Here is a 17,753-nt window from a genome sequence, read left to right on the forward strand (position 1 = left end):
AACCTTTTTTTTTTACATCGCTGATTCTAATTTTGTACATTTTTCTAAACATGTATTTGGGTGGGTTGGATTATTCATGGGTTTAGGGTCAACCAGTGGAGGTCTTTGTTGTGTTTATATGTCTCAAGGCCAATGCCATTTAGGGAGTGAAGTGGGTTCTCGTAGTTCATTTTGAACTTGTTATTTATTCACTGATTCATTGATGGTGAGAAGGGAGTGGGGGGTTCTTGGGGGGTGATTCATCGTCGATGTCCCTGATCGCTGCCACGCCCACCCAGTGCAAATGGTTACGTGACGTTATTTTGTTAGTACCGCGATAACTCCTCTCTTACTTTGAAACGCCACAAGATCGCCGGAAGTATTGATCCCTCTCAGTACTGAGTTCCGACGGCACGGAAGAGGCAAGCAAAGCACTGGCTGTGATGCCGCTGGATGATGGCTGCCTTCGGAATCCTCAGTTACGAACACCGGCCGCTTAAGCGGCCCCGGCTCGGGCCTCCGGACGTCTATCCACAAGATCCCAAGCAAAAGGAGGTCAGATCGTTAACCGGGGCCTTTGCTTTGGACATACTTAGTGGTAGAAGCGGCTGTGTTAGCCGCTAGGCTAAGCCTAGTTAGCGGTGGTTAGCCCGTTCCAGCTAGCCCCTCCGTAGACGACTCGGGCCTGGGCAATAACAATGAACAACACCGCAGGAGAGTTGTCACTTCCCGATCTGGATCGCAGACATCAACGACGTGATTGTTAAAACAACACCCTTTCACTAGATCGCAATAAAAACTGCATTTTGTGGGAGAATGACGTTATTGTTTGGCAAATGAAATGCGTTGCGTTTACCGAGGGGGTTTAAAAGTTAAACATCGGCTTGTTAGTTGTCTAACTGTGCGCAGCCAAGCGTGCTGTTTAACTCTCATTTACTTTGACCGCCTCCTCGGCCTAGCTTTCAGGACTTGCATAATAGCTCCTGATCTATTATTACCCTTAGGTTATCCGTTGATGCGAAAGGAAAACACGATTGGATGTTAAGATGACGGCCGCGTTGCAACATATCAACAGATATGATTAAGATAATTAACAACTCCAACATCTCTTTGGATGCCTTTGACCAATGCATCTGGGCCGGGAGACAGCCCCTCCCTGCACAGTAATCACTTTTTTTAAATGTAGATTTTCTAACTACCACCGCACATAGCATTCGCATACCGTACATATACTTGGGCTGGCTGTGTATGAATTAAAGCAGTGGTCCTCAACCACCGGTCCGTGGACCGGTACCAGTCCGCGGGCCACTTGGTGCCGGTCCATCAGAGTAAAAAATATTAATGTTTTCAATCCCGCCCTCCCACTTGAAATGAGAAAAGATGTTATGAAAATAATAATAATACATATTTGCTATTATGCTTGGGACTTGTTTTTTTTTTTGTCGTCGTTGTTGTTGTCTGTGCACCGGCCCCACCCCCACCCAATTTTGTCTTCCCATTAGCTGGTGTGTGAGAAAATAGAAAGTGCTTTACCGGTCCGCGGTGAGAACAATATTGGGGACCGCTGAGTTAAAGGAAACATCCATTGATTTTCCACACCGCATTGCAATCGAGGCAGGGAAACCGTGGACTGGTCCTGCCCCACTGTTATAAAACAGTGTTCTTGAGTTGCTCAATAACCTCTCAATGACTCGTTGGATAATGATAATAATGTGCTTGTTTACAAGTAATCTCTCGGTGTGTGCACATTTTGTTTTGTTTGGTTGTACGTGCACTGGTAACTGTTGATCTGTAACCACTTGGAAGGACAATACCAGATGTTCTAACTGGAAATAAACATTAACCATTTACAGAGTAGAGTGGACATTGGAAATATTGTTAATATTTCCTCTTTGTGTTTCTCATAGGATGAGCTGACTGCATTGAATGTGAAACAAGGATTTAATAACCAGCCGGCCGTGTCAGGTGACGAACATGGCAGTGCCAAAAATGTCAACTTCAACCCTTCTAAGGTATGCTTTTTAAATTTTAACTCCTTAAATGCAGTCATTTAATAAATGTTCAGATTCAATGGAGCAAAAAATAATCCAACTAACATTGCTCACTTTTAAAACATAATAATATCTGGGGTTAATCATAAATCTAGCCACACACAGACAAATACTGGCTGCTCTCACTCAAGAAATAATTTTAGTAAGGCCTACCTGACAATGTGACGGTAACTAGAAGATTGACAAAAGTTGGGCATCAGGCTGAGATTTCAAGAAATTCGGGAATAGATTATAAAGTAACTGATCTCAATCAGTGTAAAAAGGTTAAAAAGCAATTTGCAAAACTTTGCGATTCAAGCGAATCACCAAAATTAAAAATTATAGTAATAATCAGAAAGACACCATCAATTTTATTCCTTACCAACGTGTATTACGCTTTTATTTTACAGATCAGTTCAAACTTCAGCAGCATCATCGCCGAGAAACTGCGCTATAACACCTTTCCCGACACGGGCAAGCGCAAGCCGCAGGTCAACCAGAAGGATAATTTCTGGTTGGTCACAGCCAGGTCACAAAGCTCTGTTAATAACTGGTTCACCGATTTGGCTGGCACAAAACCACTAACACAGTTGGCCAAAAAGGTAGGTTGACACTTAATTGGAGATCTCTGGAATACTCATTTAAGGGATCATTTTAAGAGGCACCAAACTCAGACTAAAATGTTTTGCTACTTTATCAATTGCGTCTGGTGTTCTGTAAATTTCCCTCAATTGTTCCTGATTCAGCAGGAGTAACATCTGGGTAATAAAGTACATAAATGCTTTGGCGTATAAGAGCCAATTTTCTTGTATAATGACTCATTGCATTCATTTTTGTCAACAGCAGATGAGGATGCCTTTGGTTAGGAAGATAAATGTGTGTAATAATCTTTAAGATGCTATGAAATGGTGACTATGTAAAAATGAAAATGACTGCAGGAGTTTTATTTTACATGAAGAAAAAAATGCATTTGGGAACGCCCATTCTTTCAGAAAATTCTAGTTGTGACATCACAACCAGAATTGATAGCACAAGTTGTCAGAATGATAGAATAGTCACATAGCAATCACAGATTAGAATGTCTAAGAATCACATCCTAGCAGACTGCAAAATTCTGCAGCTCATTCTGAGTGTGACATCTTGGCATTTTGTGGGTGGGCAGCTGAGAAAGAAAGACTCATTAACATCTAATTTCATTATTAAGCCTTTTCTGGATGGACGAGTCTTACCTTGAAAATATCCAATCTGTTACAGAGATCATTCAGTATTCCCTTCAACACAGCCTTGTGTGTTTTCTTTTTTTTCATATTGCTTGTTGTTTTCACAGGTGCCAATTTTCAGCAAGAAGGAGGAGGTTTTCGGGTACTTGGCCAAGTACTTGGTCCCAGTTATGCGCTCCGCGTGGATGATCAAGATGACGTGCGCTTATCATGCAGCCATCACAGAAACTAAAGTCAAAAAGAGACACGTGATCGATCCTTGTATAGGTAAGAAATGTGCTTCTTTTCTAGTGCTTTGCTTTCTCATGACATGACTATTTCTTTGACATTGGATAGAATGGACCCAGATCATTACAAAATATCTGTGGGAGCAGCTGCAGAAAGTGGCTGAGTTCTACAGACAGTTCCCCAGTCAAGGCTGTAGCTCGCCTCTCCCGGCCACCCCTGCTGATGTGGAAATGGCCATCAAGCAGTGGGAGTACAACGAAAAGTTGGCCATGTTCATGTTTCAGGTCAGTGCATTTTACTTTAATGGGATTTTTTGCTGGCTAAAAACTCTGAATTGAGATTGATTCCATTTCAAAGAGGTGAAGGCTGTTGGATTATATTTACCCTCCCCTACTTGAAAGACCACCCACAGCAAATTTTCACTTTCATGTAGTTATCTTTAGGGCCGCATGGAGGTTCAAGAGTTAGAATGTCTCCTGCAAAGTTCTGTGGTTCAGCTTTCGAATAATAGATCCAGGCTTCCTTCCAAAAACAGATGTGTGTGTGTCACTTTAGTTAGTTTAAATTGTTCTGTATTTCTGAATGCATGGCTTTGGTAAGACAAAACCACTACAAGGGAAAACTTGGTGGTGTACACTGCATCATTTCCCAACTCGATTGGGTTCCATTCTTTATAAAATTGATATTGGACAGCAGGTGGGAACTCAAAATAATGCTTCAATTTCTTAATTTCAACGAAGGACGGAATGCTGGACCGACACGAGTTTCTCACATGGGTTTTGGAGTGTTTCGAGAAGGTCCGACCTGGGGAGGATGAGCTCCTGAGACTCCTCCTGCCCCTTTTACTGCAGGTAGGCCTTTCGCACCTTCCTCTAACCGCCCAATTACACGCCCCACCCCGAGCCTTGCATCATTCTCCGTGCTGCCGCCATACACAAACACACAATGGTACACACCAATGCGGCGACCTCACAGCCTCTCACAACTTTGTCACGAAGCAGCTGTGTGTGCCTTCATCCATTGAGCCTTTCATTTTGTTTCTTTCAACTCTGTATTTCACAAGCGTATCGGGAGGTGTTTGTGTTTGACGCTCTGCATCGCTTCCTCTCTCCCACAGTACTCGGGGGAATTTGTACAGTCGGCCTACTTGTCACGCAGGCTGGCTTACTTCTGCACTCGCCGCCTCAACCTGTTGCTAAGCGACGGCAGCCCGGGCCCTGGCGCCGGCGGCGGCCACCAGGCGCATGGCATTTTGACACCGCAAGGCAACACCCTGCCCCCGACGCCAACCTCCCAGCCGGCAGGAGGGAATCAGCCCCAGACGCCGTTCACAGACTTCTACATTTGTCCCCAGCACCGTCCTTTGGTTTTTGGCCTCAGCTGCATGTTGCAGGTACATTGCTCAATCACCAGGCACAGTCATCATTTTGGATGAGTATTGAAACAATCATGATCAGAATAAGGAATCATTTTAATTTGATTTCTGTCATGTTCTTACTCCCGAAATGTGCTTTTGTCCTCAGAGCATAGTTTTGTGTTGCCCCAGTGCACTGGTCTGGCATTACTCTCTAACAGACAGCAGAAACAAAACTGGTTCTCCTTTGGACCTCTTGCCCATTGCCCCATCCAGTTTACCAATGCCAGGGGGAAACGCCGCTTTTACACAGCAGGTACCTACAGTTGTCCTCCAAAAATAAACCATGCCAACGCGCAATCTGACCAGATCTCATTTTCTGTTTTTGGAATGCTAGGTCCGTGTAAAACTGCGAGAGATCGAGGAGCAAGTGAAGGAGCGAGGCCAAGCTGTGGAGTTCCGCTGGTCCTTTGACAAGTGCCAGGAGACCACAGCAGGTTTGGGAAAAACTGCCAATCACTCTCTGTGTAGCATCTGTTTACAAGATGAGATTTGTTTTTGGAGACCTGGACTGTTGTCTTTGCTGTGTGGTCAGGATTCACTATTGGGAGAGTGCTGCACACCTTGGAGGTTTTGGACAACCACAGCTTCGAGAAGTCCGACTTTAATAATTCGCTGGATTCTTTGTACAACCGAATATTTGGCTCAGGCCAGAGCAAGGATGGACATGAGGTACGTAACTTTTTGGAATGTCTGAAGCATGCAATATGTGTGTATATTTTCAATTTGATGGCAAATCTGAAAATGTTCTATTTATTATATTGATTACAAAGTGCGCTTTGGTGCAGATGTCGCCAGATGACGACGCAGTGGTGACTCTGCTTTGTGAATGGGCTGTGTGCTGTAAGCGGTCAGGTAGACACAGGGCAATGGTGGTGGCCAAGCTACTGGAGAAGCGGCAGGCTGAAATCGAAGCAGAGGTAAGCAGCACCTTGGTTCCCTGTTCATGGATCAGCTTCCACCCGCGCTCGGATTCTTGAAGTCATTTAAGTATGGAGATGTTGTCACGTTTACATTTTAATGTGATACTGTGTGAGTCTTCACAAAACTTGGATTAAATTAGAGTTGTCGCCATTCTCACTTACAGTCGTACCTCTACTTACGATATTAATTGGTTCCAGTTTTTTTTTATAAGTTGAAAATGTCATAAGTAGAGTAGTACTTGATATGTAAATACTGTAATTTGTTCCACAGTCCCTACAAAACTACCAACACCATAGACCCTTAAAAACTAATCTATTTGTGTTGAAGTGCATGCACACAAGTGTGCAAAGCTAACATTAGGCAAGCATAACAGACAATGGCACTCAAAGAAACATGGAGGGTTGTTGTGAGACAGCCAATGAGAGCACAGTAGAATGTAGGGATTTTTTCAAGCAATAAGCAGTGCATCTGTGAAAATTTCAAAATAAAATAACGGATATTAGAAATGTAATGACGTTTTCATAACTTGGATCTTTTTTTCATATCTTGAGGCACTGGTTTGCATCTCAAATGGTTTTGTAACCTGAAAATGTCGTACCTAGAGGCTTTTGTAAGTTGAGGTATGACTTTGTTTGACTTGAAAGAGGTTAAGTTGTATATAAGGGAGCAATGATCATCCTGGTTTCTATTTTAAAGTGCCCGTTTACTTTAGCATTCAAAGGCTTCTTTCTGTACGTGTGTGTGTGTGTGGCAGCGCTGCGGCGAATCTGAGGTGGTGGATGAGAAGGGCTCGGTGTCATCGGGCTCCCTTTCCGCAGCCACGCTTCCCGTCTTTCAAGATGTTCTGCTTCAGTTCTTAGATACTCAGGCCCCAACACTTAGTGAGTCTCTGCCGCTTACTTCCTCGGCCAAAGTACATGTATCAAAGCGGATTAGGCACAGAGAGAAGCTAGTACTAAATTATTCAGAACCAATTTTTCTCCCATCTTTAGCCGAGCCCGGCAACGAGAATGAGCGAGTGGAATTCTCCAACCTGGTGCTCCTCTTCTGCGAGCTCATCCGCCACGACGTTTTCTCGCACAACATCTACATGTGCACGCTCATCTCCCGCGGCGACCTGTCGTCCGACGGTCACATGCCACGCCCACGCTCCCCCAGCGACGAAACCTTGGACGAGTCGGATCGCAAAGACCAGGATGCGGGCAGCGGGATCAAAATGGAGGACACCGGCCTGTCGGAGTCGATGGAAATCGACCACAACTCCAGTGCCAATTTTGACGAGGTGTGCTATTTGGAAATATGGCTTGGATGTCCATTGTGTTAATAGACCGTGTTATTAGATCATTGTCGGCAAAATTGACCTCCACAAAGGTCATTGTCATTTGCTCCCACTATAAGAAATTTGGAAAATTGAGTACAAAATCCCAAATCTTGTCCACAACAGTTGTCCACTGTCCACCTTGCAGATGTTCTCTCCTCCGATGCACTGCGAGTCCAAGGGCAGCCCCTCCCCTGAAAAATCTGTATCTGAGCAGGACTGCAAGAATACCTGCAAAGACAAGAACACGGACCCCGCGTTCCCCCAGCTCTACGAGCAGCCTCGGCATATTCAATATGCCACCCACTTTCCTATTCCTCAGGTGAGAAGAAAAGCACTCTAGGTTACAATTCAAAGAAAACAATCCTACATATCTGAATAAAATCCATTAGGTTTAGATTTCTTATCCCGGCACGATTCAAAAGTATTTTCAGTCTTTGGCAAACACTGCGAATGCTTCCTAGTTTTTTCCCCCCTTTCCCGTCAAGATAAATATTTTTTACACTCTATGCGGCCGCGTTTATTTACTCAGTATGAGCTTCCCCGCCCCAGGCCCGAAATATCAGATGTAGCCATAGTCGGAAAGAAATAGATTAAATTTGATGGCTGTTTGCCTCGGCTCGGTTTATCGTGGCCATCTCTTTCTCGATAAATTATTTGCCTTGCTTCAGGAGGAGAATGCCAGCCACGAGTGCAACCAGCGACTCGTGGTCCTATACGGCGTGGGCAAATTACGGGACGAGGCCCGACATACCATCAAGAAGATAACCAAAGATATCTTGAAGGTGCTCAACCGCAAAAGCACTGCAGAAACGGGTACGTGACTTAGTTGTATGACACAATATATTTTTAGACTGTGATGTACCAGGCTTATTATGCCTTTTTAGTTCATATGTTAATGACGACCAAGTTTTTTATTTATTATTAAATATGATGAACTAGGAAACATAACGATATGATGTTTAATTGAAATAGGCTTATTGTAAGGCAGTCTTTTCTCTGTCAAAGTCATGGGTATTTTTTGTTTGATTCAGTTATTGGTAGCAATATAACTATTATTCTCAGTGTTGGATAGTATAAGTGTGGTTAAGAAACAGTTAACAGACATTAACAATCACATTTTCATGCATTTTTCTCTTTTGAAAATTAAAATGTCATCAGTTTGATTGATTTGCCCTGCATGAACTTCCATCTCGTCACACATTGCTTCCTTTTTTTTTTTTTTTTAACAGGGGGCGAGGAGGGACAAAAGCGGAAGAGAAGTAAGCCAGAGGCCTTTCCCACTGCTGAAGATATCTTCTCCAAGTTCCAGCACCTTTCCCATTTTGACCAGCATCAGGTCACTTCGCTGGTTAGGCTCCTTCACACTTTGACATTTTTTGTAGAGTTAACATTTCACTGTAATTTAGGCAAGTCATTCAAAAAGAGTAGGATGTTAGAATGAGTTTTCGAAAGCCCGCGGCTATAGTTTGTAACCAGGTGGAGTGAATTTAGTTTATTTTTACCGGATAGTTAGTGATCGATTTTCTTATTTTGGTTGAAGGTGTCCCGAAATGTTTTGGAACAGATTACCAGCTTTGCCTTAGGGATGTCCTATCACTTGCCTCTAGTCCAGCACATTCAGTTCATCTTTGACCTCATGGAGTACTCCCTCAACATTAGTGGCCTCATTGACTTTGCTATTCAGGTGAATATGCAATGTGATGATGAAGACATTTTTACATTTGAGCATCAATGAACCATTTGTTTTTTAACCTAGCTTTTAAACGAGCTCAGCGTGGTGGAAGCCGAGCTTCTACTCAAGTCGTCTAGCCTGGTGGGAAGCTACACCACCAGTCTGTGTTTGTGCATTGTTGCTGTGCTCAGGAGGTACCACTCGTGCCTCATACTGAACCCCGAGCAGACTGCACAGGTTTTTGATTGGTAAGCGCCTTTTAAAGTTTTCCCTCTGCATTAAAAGCTCCCCTTGAAATCATTCAATTAGACTATGACAGCTCAAAGCACTTTTGTCAAAAGAGATCATCGAATGTGCAGTAGTAAAATAGCCTATTTAAATGATGTTTTTTTTTCTAGCCTCCTTAATTGACATTGTTGTTTGATATTCTAGGTTGCGCATTGTTGTCAAGTCAGGTGTAAACCCAGCCGACTGTTGTTCAGCCGAGCGCTGCATCTTGGCCTACTTGTACGACCTCTACATCTCTTGCAGTCATCTGAAAATCAAATTTGGGGAGATTTTCAGGTACTGAATGGACTTACTCATCTTTCAAAATATTCAACTAGAATATGCAGTTGACTGTTTTTGCAGTTCCAGGACATTTTACGTCTCAGTCGTCAATTTTTTAAATATTCCACAATGCATGAACACGTGTATTTTCTTTGTAGTGAGTTTTGCTCTAAAGTGAAGAACTCCATCTACTGCAACATTGACCCTTCGGACTCCAACATGCTGTGGGACCCTGTGTTCATGATGGAGGCCATAGCCAACCCTTCCGCGCACAACTTCAACCACTCTATGGTGGGCAAAATCCTCAACGATAGCCCGGCCAACCGCTACAGCTTTGTATGCAACGTGCTCATGGACGTGTGTGTCGACCACAGGGACCCTGAGAGGTACATTTTTAGGGATTGTGTATAAAAGCATTGAACCTGGGTTGACACAATAAAAGACAGGGATGATGACGTTCCCATAGAAAAGGATTTTAAATGCGCCTTAATATTTGGTTGAGATAAGGTGGATGTTTCTCTTTTGAAGGGTGAACGATATTGGCATCCTGTGCGCCGAACTGACGGCGTACTGTCGGTCCCTGAGTGCCGAGTGGCTTGGCATTCTCAAGGCGCTGTGCTGCTCCTCCAACAATGGCAACTGCGGCTTCAACGACCTGCTCTGCAATGTTGATGTAAGTTCACATTCAAGTCAAAATTCATTGGCAAAGTTGAATTTCAATCGGTTTTGAAGGGGTAAGTGAAGTCATAATAAAGCCTTACCCAGACTTTGATGCCCCATTTCTGGTTCAGTGTCTGTACTTCTATCTGACCAAAAAAAAAGAAAAGGAAAGCAAAACACACTATACAACAATGATTTTTCCTCACATGTAGTGCTTTAACAGACGTTGCCCCTCTCTCTTTTTTTCAAGTATTGCCCTTGTGTTCCTCAGGTTAGCGATCTGTCCTTTCATGACTCCTTGGCGACTTTTGTGGCCATTCTCATAGCGAGACAGTGTCTTCTCCTGGAGGACCTCGTTCGCTGTGTGGCCATTCCATCCCTACTCAATGCAGGTACTCTCCATAACTGTATTTCCTAAATATGGTGGCCACCTTGAAAAATGACAGACTCTAACTTGGTTCCTGAGTAGTTCTATTTAACTCTTAAATTATTCAAAGCTATGTCAAATCAATGTTCAATAGGAAAAAAATGATCCATGGTTTTAAAATTAAATGGCTGGAATTTGGAGAGGTTAATCTTGTGTTTCTGACTTCAATGATCTGATTTTGTTCATCTTTTTAGCCTGCAGTGAGCAAGACTCCGAGCCAGGAGCTCGACTCACCTGCAGGATTTTGCTGCACCTTTTTAAGACGCCACAGCGCAACCCTGTCCCCCAAGACGGCCTCAAGTCGGGTAATCACAAACACGGTAGAACTATTTTCATGTGTGATGAAAAGAAAAACAGAATCCTGCCGTCTTGTGCTCTGTAGATAAATCTTCCGTCGGTATCCGGTCGTCGTGTGACCGCCATCTCCTGGCGGCCTCGCAGAACAGTATCGTCGTGGGAGCCGTTTTCGCCGTGCTCAAAGCCGTCTTCATGTTAGGTAATGAAAACGGGAAAATGCGTTGTCAGCTCGGTTGTGCCCGTTTTACACGACTTGCCATGTCGTTGCAGGTGATGCTGAGCTAAGGGGTTCGGGACTGTCCCACTCGGCTGGCCTTGATGACTTATCGGATGGACGCAATGTCTCCATAGAAACGGCCAGCTTGGATGTGTATGCCAAGTATGTTCTGAAGACCATCTGCCAGCAGGTGAGCATATGATTCTTAAGTCTTTGAAAGACATCAAACACATGACTGTAATTGCATCTCACTTTTATTTAGCAACAAATAGGGGCCAATATATGAAGAAACACTGATTTGTTTATCCATTAATTGCTATTTGCTTGGCTGAGATAATCAATTTAGTATAAATGGAGTTATCAGAGTAGCCATAATCACTAATAAATACATAGTACTAATTGTAGTCATATGGAAACATTAGGAACAAATACAAGATCAGCGTTGAGCGGTAAATAAAAAGAAGCTAATTCAAGTGACAAGGGGGAGAGAAAAAATATATGATTGGATTGGATTGGATGTTTGCCAACCTCTTTGCAGGAATGGGTGGGAGAACGCTGCCTCAAGTCTCTGTCTGAAGACAGCAGTGCCCTCCAGGACCCAGTACTGGTAAACATTCAGGCCCAGAGGCTCCTGCAGCTCATTTGCTACCCTCACAGACAGCTGGACAGCGACGATGGAGACAACCCTCAGAGGCAGCGCATTAAACGCATCCTACAGGTTGACCTTTATTAATATATAAATGATCCTATTTATTTGAATGGAACAGCAGTGACTACATTGGTTTTCCTACAACTCTGTCCTGGTAGAATATGGACCAGTGGACGATGAGGCAGTCATCTCTGGAGCTCCAGCTGATGATCAAACAGAGCACAAACAATGCAAGTGATCCTTTAAGGGATAGTGAACCAATGTGAATTATTACAACCATCTTTGGACAGAATGTTGAAATCAAAGTGTTGGGATATCTCCTTTCAGGAGCTGTATTCTCTGTTAGAGAACATTGCCAAGGCAACGATCGAGGTGTTTCAGAAATCAGCTGAGATGAACTCCAATAACCCCTCAGGGAATGGCACAGCCCTCCAAAGCGGCTCTGCATCAAACAGCAGCAGCACTAGCAGCAAAATGAAACCCATTTTAAGGTAAGTGCAGTACTGCCACGCTCTGACATAAACAAAACACAAAAGAAACATGAAGCTTTTCTGCCCCAATCTTGTGCTTTTCGCAATGCTTAAAATTATCAATTATTTATGGTACTCTATTCCCTCGTTTTCATTATTTCCAAAGCCATTTTCCTACAATTTGTTCATTTTTCTCACCTCTTAAACTCACAAAGGACCCACTCCAAATAATCATTTTTTCAGATGACCTCCTACAAGGACCCTAAATAGCACTAGTAAAAAGTTGCAAATTTGGTAATAGTTACAGTAAACTTGCCCCTTTATGTTTACAGCTCTATTTATACATATTGATACGTGTAAGTGAAAAGGTACAAGCAGGACAATGATGTACTTTTATTGTTCTTATTTTTGTATGACGGTGACATTTGTGCATTCTTTTTTTAGTTCTTCTGAGAGGTCAGGTGTGTGGCTGGTGGCTCCATTGATAGCCAAGCTTCCCACTTCAGTTCAGGGTCACGTCCTGAAAGCAGCTGGGGAGGAGCTGGAGAAAGGACAGCACCTTGGGTCTTCATCACGAAAGGAGAGAGATCGCCAGAAGCAGAAAAGGTAATGACTATTTTTTTTCCTTTTTTTTTTCGCTTGAAGTTTGAATCATCCTTGACTACCATTTTTTTTAATCCATTTAAGTATGTCACTGCTGAGCCAGCAACCATTCCTCTCTTTGGTGCTGACCTGCCTGAAAGGTCAGGATGAGCAGCGTGAGGGTCTTCTCACCTCGCTCTACAGCCAAGTTCAGCAGATCGTCACCAACTGGCGAGACGACCAGTACCAGGATGACTGCAAAGCCAAGCAAATGATGCACGAGGCTCTGAAGCTGCGACTCAATCTTGTAAGAGAACAATTTGATCAATTCCCACCAGCCATTTTGTCACTGTTGCATGACGACCAACTGTATCTTTCCAATTTGCTCCCAAGGTGGGAGGCATGTTCGACACGGTGCAGCGCAGCACCCAGCAGACCACCGAGTGGGCCGTCCTCCTGCTCGACATCATCAGCAGCGGAACCGTGGACATGCAGTCCAACAAGTAAGCCGAGCCTCTTTCTCGGCAGTGTGAACTCGCTCTCAATGTCACCTGCTCAACAGCGAACTCTTCACTACCGTACTGGACATGCTGAGCGTGCTGATTAATGGCACGCTGGCCGCTGACATGTCCAGCATCTCTCAGGGCAGCATGGAGGAGAATAAGAGAGCCTACATGAATCTAGTCAAGAAGCTCAGGGTAAGAACAACACCCTTTGTAGTTATTTTATTTTTTGGAATTTGTCAAAAACAATACTTATTTGTGGTGTCTGCAGGGTGCACACACATTGATTAGAGGTATATGAGGTTGGGAAGGGAAGGTGACTGTCAAAAGCTTAGACAAGATAAAGAACAGTACAATAATTGACCGAGAGGGAACTATTTTTACAAGCTAGTTCTTAGAGCCATAAAAATCGTGCCCAATGGGACCTTTCCTAACATTTATATTGACATCTTTAGAAAGAGCTCGGGGATCGGCAGCTGGAGAGCTTGGAGAAGGTTCGGCAGCTGCTGCCACTACCCAAGCAAACGCGTGATGTCATCACATGCGAACCTCAGGGCTCCCTCATCGACACCAAGGGGAACAAGATAGCTGGTTTTGAAAAAGAGGTAAGATCCCAAACAATGAATAATTGGTTTCAAAATGGTTGGAAACGCTGACTGTGACTCAATATATTCTCAATTAGGGGCTTCAAGTTTCGACCAAGCAGAAGATCTCCCCCTGGGATGTTTTTGAGGGACTCAAACATTCGGCGCCTCTCTCGTGGGGCTGGTTTGGTACGGTACGCATGGACCGTAAAGTGACCAAATTTGAGGAACAGCAGCGCTTCCTGCTCTACCACACACATCTGAAGCCCAAGCCTCGTAGCTACTACCTGGAGCCACTCCCACTGCCACCCGAAGAAGAGGAGCCGTTGACACCCATCTCGCAGGAGCCCGAGAAGAAGATGATGGAAGCGGTGAAGCCGGAGAAAAACGTGCCCACCATGCCCGCAGATTCAAACAAAAAGAAGCCCAACAAGAAGAAGAAAACTCCTTCGGCCAAGACTGAGGTTTGAAAAAGCACATTCTGTTTTTAAGGATCAAGTGGTTTAAAAAAAAACGATTGAGTTATGGAGCTTTTTTTCACTTCTACTCTTCTCAAGGATTATGGGAATCGCACTTCTGGCGTGAGCTACGGGACCAACATGCCACCGGAGCTCATGCAGAATCCTTACAGTAGGATTCCCTATGGCCAGCAGGGCATGGGCATGTACACACAGAACCAGCCTCTACCTCCCGGTCAGTATTTAATACCAGCATATTAATACTAGCAGCCATCATTCGTTGTCAAAATGGATTGGATGTGTAACGCCCTCAATGGTAGCGGATAACTTAATATGATGGCTGCTTCATTATCCCGCGGCACACATTTACGTGGGTTCTCCTCCTGCAGGAGGGCCCGGTTTAGATCCCCCCTACAGGCCTACTCGCAACCCCCCAATGAACAAGATGATGAGCACGCCACGGCCCAACTATCCGGGCATGATGCCCACCATGCAGGGGAATATGCCCGGGATGATGGGTCTGGAAAAGCAGTACCAAATGGTCTACAAGCCTCAGCCTAACATGCAGCAGAACCAGATGTTGCGCCACCAGCTGCAGGTCAGACTGGTGAGTCAGGCCCCACTGACAGGTCAAACTGCTCCCCACCAGGTAGAGTTCTTTCAATGCTCTAGTAAGTTAGATCGTGTAGAAGTAGGAAATTCCCCAAAACGCTTGGATACGCTCCCTTTGTGTATTTTTTTTTTTTACACAGTGGTATACTGTGTATGTGTAATTGGTTTGATACAACATTTTTTCCCCCTCAAAATTAAAATGACCCCTTGTTTGTTTAAGAATCCCATAAGTCTAAACCGCTTTTTTTACATTGTTTAGGACTACAGACTGAAACTATTAGTGTTATGTTATTTCAGAATCACAGCATGATGGGGCAGCAGATTCGACAGATGGCACCCAACCAACCGTACACTTCAATGCAGCCATCTCAAGTTAGTTTTTTCTTTTCTGACAAACTAAATAAATCATATTATGACACTGCATTTCCTTAAATAGTGTTTTGTCCCTCTAATCCTTCGTATAACCCCAGCTATCCTCAATTTTGAACTGAAGAAAAATTAAAATCTATTCTATCCATATCACAGTATCAGCCAGAAAAATCACATCTTTCTAATATTATTTGGCCCGGTGTGTGTATTTAAGTTTGAGGCTAAACTTTGTTGAGAGATAAGCTGTATAATATACCTGTATCAGGTAAAAGCAAAGTTTTGTTGAGTCAAAATTTATGGCCACATGTGAATCCATCTTCATAAATGATTTTGTCTGTTCCATTGTCGTCTTAAAATTTTTTTTTCTCCTCACCAGAACTTATCTCAGGGCTACACATCATACGGCTCACATATGGGGATGCAGCCACACCCGTCCCAAGCTGGTGCCATCGTGCCCTCCGCCTATGGGACCCAGAACTTTCAGGGCTCCCACCCAGGGGCAAACCCGGCCGTGGTGGATCCTCTGAGGCAAATGCAGCAGAGGCCCAGCGGTTATGTTCACCAGCAGGCGCCGGGATATGCACATAATATGCAGAATGCACAGAGGTCATGCCGCTTCCATCGTAAAGTGCCTCCATTTTGAAGCGTGTTCACGCAAGTCATTTTTTCTGTGCTGTTCAACCTCAGGTTTACCCACCAGCCTATCCAGCAGAATCCCATCATGCACGGTCTTGGTCACATGGGTGCCCAGGGCGCCCATCCAGGCATGAGGCCCAATCAGTTGCTGACAGAACAACAACAGCAGCAACAACAGCAACAGCAGCAACAGCAGCAGCAGCAACAACAACAACAGCAACAAGCAGCGGCAGCACAACAGCAACAACAACAGCAGCAGTACCTCAGACAAGCAATCAGAGTATGTAACTTGCGGAATCCTATCTATTTCCATAATACAGTAAAACCTTGTTTATTGCGGCTAATAGGTCGCAAGATCTTCCGCAATAAGTAAATAAGCGCAATGTGTGGACTTGGTTTCCATGGTGTTTATTTAATATTGTTTGGACTTTCTGAAGATAGAGGCTGTCCTTCAGTAGCCAGTGAAATGCTCTCTAATTAATGTTTTTAAAAAATCCAAGTATAGGTAGTAAGTATGTGCAACTGTGTCCAAGCAGCAACAGCAGCAAGCCCAACAAGTACAACAACAACAGCAGCAGCAACAACAACAACAGGTCCAGGCCCAGCAGGTCCCTCCTCAGCAGCAGGTTCCTCAGCAACAACAACAACAACAGCAGCAACAACAACAGCAGCAGCAACAACAGCAACAGCAGCAGCAACAACAACAACAACAGCCGCAGCAGCAAGTGTCAGGTGTGCCTCCACCAGGGCAGCAACAGAACCAGGGCTTAGGCATGCAGCCGTTACCACCACAGCAACCCATGGTACGACCCAACACAGTAAGACTCGACACAAATGTGTTTTTTTTCCCTTCTTATTCTGTCAATGTTTATATTTTGCTTTTCTCCTCAAGTTCATCTTAGATTTATTCTTCTTACCTATTTTTGCCTATCTTTATTTTAGGACAATTACAATTGTTTGTTAACTTGTTATTATACTCATTTAAGAGTTGTCCAGAGTAGATAATATTACCAGTTCTCATCCCTTTATTAAAAAAAATGAAAAATTTGAAATTAATTCCAAGCAAAAAAAAATTGGGGGGAAAAAAGGAAATGCATAGATATTTGCTAAATATATTCAGATTGTATATCTAGATTTTCCCCCTTTTTAATCTCAAATGAAGTGAAAATGTTCTATTTTTAAATTAGGGGTGTATTAGAATGTGTACTGGGAATTTGCTATTTTCATTGCCAAACTTTTGGCTATTTATATGATTTGGAGCAATTGTATTAATTCAAAGTGGTATCTAGTACTTATGCAGTCAACTAAAGAGTTTGAATGTTTTTGCTCACCCATTAGTTCCCACGTCAAGGCATGCAGCAGACACAACAACAGCAGCAGACGGCCGCTCTGGTCAGACAACTCCAACAACAACTCTCAAGTAAGTCCCATTCCCCTTCACCTATCCTCCCATCTGCCTCTCACACTTAGTAGTCTTAAGCAACTTTTTGTTTGGATACAGATACACAACCCGGGCAGAGCACCAATTCATATTTCTGACCACTAATTTGCTGTTAACAAGTATGTGAAGAGGCACAAACTTGGCAGGAGGTCCGAAGCTGGCGGCGCTAAAAAATGTCTTTGCATCACTTTTTGCACTGTTGGAATAATGGAGGGCAAGATAGCTATTAAAAAGGCTGGTTAAAAATAAAAATGAATAAAAAAAAATCCTAAAAGGAGAACAATAATAACCCCTCAATCCCCAGTATTTTATTTCACTTTGTACAATTTATTTTGGGGGTTTTCTTTATTTCTCATTAAATCATGTCAAGTTCTTATGTCTTGTAATGTCTTGTTTGCTACCTGTATTCTGTATTTAAAAAAAAAAAAAGAAAAAAGACATGTGAAATGAAAACTTTTATAAAAATCCATAGAGGAAAAAAAATGCTTTCTTGTCTTAAATAGCCACATTT

The 17,753-nt window shown here is 43.5% G+C and overlaps 1 protein-coding gene across 7 annotated transcripts; it reads left to right on the plus strand.

Annotated features, from left to right (window-relative positions):
* Positions 1-366: 366 nt before the first annotated feature.
* med12 (mediator complex subunit 12) lies at positions 367-17,618 on the plus strand. 7 transcript variants are annotated; one of them, XM_077733262.1, is made up of 42 exons: positions 367-534; positions 1,887-1,991; positions 2,420-2,611; positions 3,337-3,496; positions 3,566-3,741; positions 4,198-4,308; positions 4,575-4,850; positions 4,981-5,127; positions 5,209-5,308; positions 5,407-5,543; positions 5,660-5,791; positions 6,550-6,676; positions 6,788-7,077; positions 7,262-7,435; positions 7,785-7,929; positions 8,346-8,464; positions 8,657-8,800; positions 8,873-9,036; positions 9,221-9,352; positions 9,496-9,723; positions 9,866-10,010; positions 10,269-10,389; positions 10,619-10,729; positions 10,807-10,920; positions 10,992-11,128; positions 11,477-11,656; positions 11,746-11,817; positions 11,915-12,078; positions 12,502-12,663; positions 12,745-12,946; positions 13,033-13,142; positions 13,202-13,337; positions 13,598-13,747; positions 13,825-14,190; positions 14,284-14,419; positions 14,574-14,833; positions 15,094-15,168; positions 15,542-15,771; positions 15,853-16,081; positions 16,338-16,619; positions 17,140-17,221; positions 17,303-17,618. In XM_077733262.1, exons 1-42 carry the CDS (start codon positions 433-435, stop codon positions 17,338-17,340), a joined length of 6,663 nt encoding a protein of 2,220 aa, XP_077589388.1. In that variant the 5' UTR covers positions 367-432; the 3' UTR covers positions 17,341-17,618. The 7 variants fall into 7 exon arrangements, with proteins under 7 accessions (XP_077589388.1, XP_077589390.1, XP_077589393.1 ...); XM_077733264.1 differs by having other exon boundaries at positions 16,338-16,604; XM_077733267.1 differs by having other exon boundaries at positions 14,574-14,791.
* The last annotated feature ends 135 nt before the right edge of the window (positions 17,619-17,753 follow it).

Source organism: Stigmatopora nigra, chromosome 14, assembly GCF_051989575.1.
Source record: "Stigmatopora nigra isolate UIUO_SnigA chromosome 14, RoL_Snig_1.1, whole genome shotgun sequence".
NCBI classification, from domain to species: Eukaryota; Metazoa; Chordata; class Actinopteri; order Syngnathiformes; family Syngnathidae; genus Stigmatopora; species Stigmatopora nigra.